Source organism: Nestor notabilis, unplaced genomic scaffold (genome assembly GCF_000696875.1).
Source record: "Nestor notabilis isolate BGI_N333 unplaced genomic scaffold, ASM69687v1 scaffold23359, whole genome shotgun sequence".
NCBI classification, from domain to species: domain Eukaryota; kingdom Metazoa; phylum Chordata; class Aves; order Psittaciformes; family Psittacidae; genus Nestor; species Nestor notabilis.
Window position 1 is genome coordinate 1 of NW_009944409.1, and position 7236 is coordinate 7236.

At 36.5% G+C, this 7236-nt stretch overlaps 1 protein-coding gene across 1 annotated transcript; it reads left to right on the plus strand.

Annotated features, from left to right (window-relative positions):
* The first annotated feature begins 590 nt into the window (after nucleotides 1-590).
* Nucleotides 591-5493, plus strand: LOC104411876 (HEAT repeat-containing protein 5B-like). Its single transcript, XM_010022415.1, has 3 exons — nucleotides 591-737; nucleotides 3769-3982; nucleotides 4953-5493. Exons 1-3 carry the CDS (start codon nucleotides 618-620, stop codon nucleotides 5255-5257), a joined length of 639 nt encoding a protein of 212 aa, XP_010020717.1. The 5' UTR covers nucleotides 591-617; the 3' UTR covers nucleotides 5258-5493.
* Nucleotides 5494-7236: the final 1743 nt, after the last annotated feature.

The following is a 7236-nucleotide window of genomic DNA, read 5'->3' on the forward strand; positions in this document are numbered from 1 at the left end:
ATATATTTTTCTTCCGGTTGATGTAAATTCATGAATGAGATGGGTGAAGACAGAGCTTGTGCAAGGAATGATTACAATGGCAAATACAGACTGTTTGAAAAGCAGGAAAGGGTTAAAATAGGACTGTCCTTCTTACTGGTGACAGCTGACTGTCAGGTCAGCTAATCCCTTATGTGAAACCTCATGTTAAGTAGAAATTGTTGCCATGCTGGGTATCAGTTTCTTACTGTGCTGTATTAGCTGAAAAGAATAAAAACAGGTAAAGGATCTAAATCAGACATTTTCTCTCTTGTTTACATATTGAAAACAGAAAAAATATGACTTGGTTAGAGAAAATGTGGGTGATGTTTTTTCCTTGATATTCAAGTTTCAGAAAGTTTAAATTTATTAGAACAACTATTAGGAGTCGCTCAGCTTTTTGTCAATAATAATAAAGTGATTCTGTAATGAGCAGATGCTTATTTGTATGCAGTTGCAAATATATTTAAATACATTTATTTCCTTTTTGTGAGTTTCTGTGTTCACTGGCTTTTAAATAATTCTAAACCCTTTTGGGAGTAAGCTAACAGTGTGTTTCTTTTTCAGAAGCTTCTAAGCCTGTTCTTGATGAAGTAAGCATGCTTACAGCTATCGCTCTCTTCCTTTGGTCAGCAAGCACTGAAATAATTGGAGTGCAGTGTTTACAGAATGGATGTATGAACAGATTTAAAAGTGCATTAAATTCCCGTGATCCTTGGGTAAGATCATGTTATAGGAATGTGAATTATATATACTTGAGAAAAATTAATTGTGATAAATTTACCATGTTTCCTGAATGCTTTGTGATGCCTTTACTTCAGAGACATACTACTTGTCAAAATAAGTAGAATTTTCAACAGTGCATCATAGAAACTCTTTAGTGAGCAAAACGACCAACTAAGTGCTTCTAGAGAATGTGTGTTCATGGCCTTGTGCCAGGTTCTTGACTTGCAGCTTTTCAAAAGGAAGAAGATCTTTGATACATGAAATTTTAGCAAACTAAAAGGTTGGTTACCAGAGTGGTGACATTTCTACATTAATGCTGATCTCTTATAATACAAACTAAACCACTTTTTCTGTAGATAAAATTACAGCCCATATTTCTGATGAATATTATGTTTGTTTGTGCAAACCCTGTGCTTATTTTACATGTTCATAAAAAAACTCAGTTTGAATGCAAAAATGTAATTTTGTGGTCATCATCAGAGCATCTACAGATTGTGAATCATCTATCTCCTGATTTCACTTCTGCCCTTTGGTTTGTCTTTATGAATTACCTTCTAAATTATTTTCTCACTAAAGAGGGAAACTAAGTAGCTGTAGAGTGATGTTGTTCAAGTAGGCTAATGCACTGTACAATTAAGCTTAACTCTTTCAGCCATGTACACATCAATTCGTTTGAGTTGGGTATACAAATCTGCAAGTAGGAGCTAAAGAGAAAAATCCATAGTGTTTCCACAAGTGAGTGCTGTAGAGATCCTGAGAAGAAAAACACACAGAAAATGCTGATGTGTTTAGAGTCACTGTGAGGCGGGTAAAATCCTGTTTAGACTGATCGTTCTTTTTTGCAGCAGGGCTGCTGTTCCCCAGCGTGAGCATGAAACTCGGCTGGTTCCAAAGCCTGACTTGGGGTGAAAAGCGACTTAAAATTTTAGTGTGTACATGGAAATGTCAGTTGTATTAAGCAGAAGCTTTTTATGCCATACTCTCAGCTCTGTATAAATGCATGAACAGTGGGAGGAGTACATTTTTGCCCACCACCCTGCTGGAAAGCTGTCAATGAGCTGAAATTTCCCACTTTTTTGTAAATCACAGAGAGTGCTTTGGCAGCAGCCAGATTTTGTCCTCTCTTTGCTGATGTGCAAAACACACACCCTGTAATACTTGGGGGGTGTGTTCTAGTTTTTTTTAAATATAAACCACTCGTTGCAGTCAGTAACTAGACACCTGTTTGTAATAAAAGCATTAGACTGTTTGTACTAAAACAGTTGAACTGATTATGGGAAAAACTCTTCTAAAGAAATACCGCTGCCTCATAAGAAATGCAGGAATATTTTTTTTTTTTAAACTATTACCACCTGCAAAAGTCTGAAAAGTCAGGTATCATGTATGGTAATAACCAGAAGGCTGGTGAGCTCAACTTCATTTTCTCCCACAAGGAAACTTGGTTGAGGGACCCTTGTGTCTCAGTGCTGATGGATAAGTTTTACATGAGATCGTGCCTTACACATTTTGAAGAGGCCCTGAATTTACCTCACAGAAGCCTTTGTAGACTTCTGTGAGTGCCAAAGTTTTATATTATATAGATGGGATAAAAGAAGGTTGGATGAATTTTTGCCATCAGGTGCAGTTGTAAAACTTTTATTTGAATTATGCATGCATGTAAGAAGGGAGGCTTTTATTCCTTATTTCAAAGGCTAATAATTGTAGCATCTAATAAGGAGTAAAGCTTAAAGAATGTAGACAGAAAGGGAAAGGAAACGTATGGAGTGATATGACGAGGAGAGAGAAAGAGGAATCATGATTTTTTGAAACAGGTCAAAGATGATACTGAGCAAGGCATTAAAAGAAAATGTTCTTCTGTGGAGCTCTGTTGGTATACAAATGGTATTAGAAGAAGTGTTACTACTTCAGGCCATAAAATCAAATTGCATAGAAAACTTGCTGCCATATACTAATGAATTAACAGTAACCTGAGTTGCATAACTTCTGTTTTCTTGCCATTAGTTTTTATCAGCTGTCATTTTTATTCAATATTTTTATTTATAGATTTATGTTTCCAGTCATCCCCAGATCTCCTCACAGATCATTGTATTCACTAATAATTCCTCTGGAATGTTTCTGTTCAGCATGTGCGCAGTAACTCCAGTTACTGGGACTCCAGTGCAGTTTGAAAGCATGTGCAGTGTTTTATCCTCATATTTGTTGTGGGGCTTTCCATTTTCGAAAGTTCTGGGTTCTTTTTGTGGGATTTGTGGGGGAGATCTTTGCACACCTAAATAAAATACATTTGTAAGTTCATCTAAACAAGATCATCATTGAGTCATTTTCCCAGACGTTGACTTTATAATCCGCGCTTTCCAGAGAACAGAAAGATGAGGAGAAAAAAGAATAGAAGGAAGACAAGGAGAGGGTTCTGTGGTGTGGCTTACAGTATGGCTACACGTATACTTTTATGCTACTATCAGCACAAGATGAAGAATTAGAAGGATGGATAAGCCTGCCACTAATGGCTACGGCCTTAGAGTAATGTTAGTGTAATAAGATCACTTATTGTGATGTCACAGTGTTAGAGTAATACTCAAAATAGTAAGATCACTTTCAGCTGAGTCATTTTATGGGTGTTTTACCCTTCTGAGTTTGGAATAGTATTTCATGATTTTGCAGATATATCTTCTATTAGTGCTGGTGGTTCTGAGACTTAAAGATGTAGTTCTCTGTGGGCCTGTGTGACTGACTTGTATGACATTAACTATTCCCTTATTGTCTCCGAGTTCATATTCTAACTGCTATTTAGTACCTGCATGTTCTTTCTAACTGGCCTGCCTTTTATTGAAAACTGGGCTAATAGTATTTTAGCAGATGCCTGTGTTGCTGCTTTACTTGTATTCAGGATGTTTCCTTCTACTTTAGTTGTATTTTTTTTTTTTTGGTATCACGTGTATCTTGCATAGGTAGATAACAGAGTTTATAAGAATTCCAAGTTAAGAAATAACTTTCAGGACAATGTATTTATCTTGATTTGATTAGGTTCAAGCCAAGTGTTATCAGCTTCTGCTTTCTGTGTTTCAACACACCAATCGTGCCCTGTCAACTCCATATATTCATTCATTGGCTCCTATCATGGTTGAGAAATTGAAAGCTGTGGAAAGAAGCCGCCCGAACAACAACCTGGAGCTGTTAGCAGTCCAGGAAGGAATTAAAGTCCTTGAAACGCTGGTAGCCCTTGGTGAAGAGCAGAATAGTAAGTATCTCGGTTTTCTAGAAAAATATGTAATGCTGAAATGGACTATTGAACGTTGGAAATCTTGCTGTTAGGAGCTTGATGGCATAGTCACAAATAGGGCTTGTGTATGCAATGTGCATTTGTAATTCCAGTACTAGAACTTTTGTATACGTGGACTTGTACAGCACATATAGTATCATGTGCTGTAGCCTTTGCATTTCTGGTGAATGCAGGAAAAAGGTCCTAAACATGAACTTGCAGTAGTGAGTGATGTTTTCTTCTGTTTGGAAATGACTAATTTACACCATTTAAATTTACTTTTTCTCTCTGTCAACTTTTATTTGTTTTAGTGGACTCGTCACTTTTATCACATTGCTTCTACCAGCTCAAAAAGATTTATCTAAAAAGCCCAAGAAATTGAATTTTACTGGTCAGCCTCATTAGGTCATGCTAGCTGACTACAGCTGTGGTGCTATTTTCTGTATTGGAATCTTCCAGAATGGAGTAATGTAGCAGATACTTTTCCATGAACACTTGCATGCTAATAGCAGTTCTCTTATGCTCGCTGGGGAGGCTGATATTCAGATTCAATTGAATAATGTTTCTGTCTGCCTGAAGAGTGTTTTGAAATCCTTTAATATGATAGGCACTCTACATCTTGCAATCTCTTATCAACCATCTGCAATCAGATGGCGCAAAGGTATCTCTAAAGAAGTGTCAGGAACAATGCAGCAACTATGATGAATAATAATAGAATTCTGAAGCACAGTCCTGGTAAGAAAGATTTGAGTGTCCAAAGGACAGGAAACCATCTAAGTTTTAGGGTTGGTTTTTTTTGTTTGTTTTCTTTTATTTGATCATTTTTTAATTACAGTGCTTATTTTCAATTCTGAAAACAAAATTACCCTTATCAGTCTAGTAACTGATAAAATTAATTTTTTGTTTTCTTTAATGATATAGTTACACTTTTTTTTTCTTTTCCTTTTAGGAGTCCAGTTGCTTGCCCTTCTGGTTCCCACTCTGATCTCTTATTTACTGAATGAAAATGCCTTTGCTTCTGCATCTACAGCATCTAAGGATCTTCATGAATTTGCACTTCAGAATCTAATGCACATTGGTCCACTTTACCCACATGCTTTCAAGACAGTCATGGGAGCTGCTCCTGAATTAAAAACACGTCTAGAAACTGCAGTCCGAGCAAGTCAGGCCAGCAAAGCAAAAGCAGCTGCTAGGCAACCACCACCCACAGTACATTCCACCCCAACAATTAAACTGAAAACTAGCTTTTTTTGAATTACTTTTATTATTTTTGGACCATTAAGTAGTCAGAAGCATTAAATTATCCCCGATGTGTTACTGCATATCTGTCTGTAATTTTGTGTAATTTGTATGTGAAAGGCTGTCTAATGGAGCTTTGTGTAATTACTTGAAATCCACGCATTACAAGGGAAGTGGTGTACTTGTATAGATTTTTAGGAAATTGAATGTGATCATATTTATGAATTTGTGTTATAAATTATCCACAAAAAAACACAACCCTATATCTGACTAGCTTTATTTATTTTTCAAAGCTACTCCAAACCTTTGAGTGTTTTGGTTTTGTTTTTTTGGGGGTTTTTTGGTTTGTTTTTTTCTTAAATCTGGTGATTGTTATCTTACTGTTGTGCCAACACACCAACACAGTAGGGACAGAGGGAAGAGGGGAAACTGTTACGAAATACTATGTACCATGGGGAATTTCAAGTGTCAAATATGCACTTTTTTCCTTTTAAAAACAAAGTAGGGAAGGGGATTGTCAGAATTTGTAGATCATTTCAGTTTGCATGGAAAAAAAACAGCTGAAAATTTTCAGCCTTTCTGAAGGTGATAGACCAAGCATGCTGTCTTAATGAGTTGTCCTTATTTGTGGTGTACATTATTTCAGATTGATTTCTATGCTTGAAAATTAATAAAGGATGCAAAGAATCTAATCCCCTATCTCTTCTAAGACAAATTTTAAAGAATGCTTTGGAAATTGAGTTTATAAAGAGACCTGCCTGCTAACTGCACTTTTGTAGGTGTAGGACACCTCGAAGGATGCTGTCTGTTGTCATTCTTCCTATTCTGCCAGACAGCGGTTGAATATGATGATGCAGTGCTCTGCCCTTTGTCGAATCTCCTAGGTATTTAACTTTCCTTCAAGATTTTAGTCTCAGTGGATATATCTTATCTGTAGTCCTTTATAAAGTTTGCAGAGCCAAATTACTTGAGCACTTTGCACCTGTACTAAGGGAGCGAGCACACAACCAAGAGCCGGGCTCCTCCATTTTTTCTTTTTTTTTTTTTTCTTCTTTCTTTATGAGGCTTTTTTTACTTGAGAAGCACGTGGCTTCCCCTCGCATCTGAGTGAGGCTGATCTGCAGATTTTGGAGCTCAGAGCTCAAGGGCTGTGCTTACCTTACAGCGCAGAGCCAGTGACTCCCAATGTCTGACTGCTGCCAGACCTCACCCTTCCTACTGGCACAAGTGCACAACTGTGTATTTTCTTGTGTATCCAGGACTGACTTACATGATTTTTTTGACACTGATCTTGAATTTATGGGCTTCAAGAGGGATCCATCTATACATTTAGCTTTATAGAGAGAAGCCATGTAATGAGAAGCCTTGGCTAGGCCTGTTGAGTTTCATTTCTGATGTTTTTCTGGTTACTTTGTAAATTCTGCGTGTTATAAGACTTCTACATCAACCCAAATGTAATAAAGGGATAGTAAAGAGAATTGAATATGATTAATAGTCGACTGAGATATCTGTAGATTGGTATTTTTGCAAAGTTACTTGTCTCTTTTCCTGAAAGACCTTACATAACCCTTTGAGTATCTATGCAAAATGGAGGACAAGATGATGCTCTTTTGCCCTGTTGTATTTGGTGTGTGCAAAATATTTAACATAAAACCAGAAAAGGTTTTCTTTTGCAGTGAATATTTAAGTATTAAAGTGAAGACCCAAGTAGTGCATACTCTTAATTTTTTGTTGGGTTTTTTTTTTTTCTTTTAAATAAAGATGTTAACTTCCAAGTCTTGTTCTTGTAAAGAAAATATACACAGAAGTAAAACTGGTATGTCGTAAATGAGGAGGAAAGTAATTTCACTACTTTTTTCATCTTTGTATGAGTAGTGGGAAATAGATTGATTAAAATATATCTCTTTCTAATAAGTTTCTGAACACAGAAATTTTGCAAGTAAAACTAAGAAAATGAACTTTGTAACCTCTACTGGCTTCCCTTTCTCCCCCCC

Coding starts and splice junctions, on each gene's coding strand:
- LOC104411876 (XM_010022415.1), top strand. CDS start 618: ATGCTTACAGCTATCGCTCTCTTCCTTTGGTCAGCAAGCACTGAAATA. Junction 738..3,768: donor TAAATTCCCGTGATCCTTGG/GTAAGATCATGT, acceptor TGATTTGATTAG/GTTCAAGCCAAGTGTTATCA. Junction 3,983..4,952: donor CCTTGGTGAAGAGCAGAATA/GTAAGTATCTCG, acceptor TTTTCCTTTTAG/GAGTCCAGTTGCTTGCCCTT.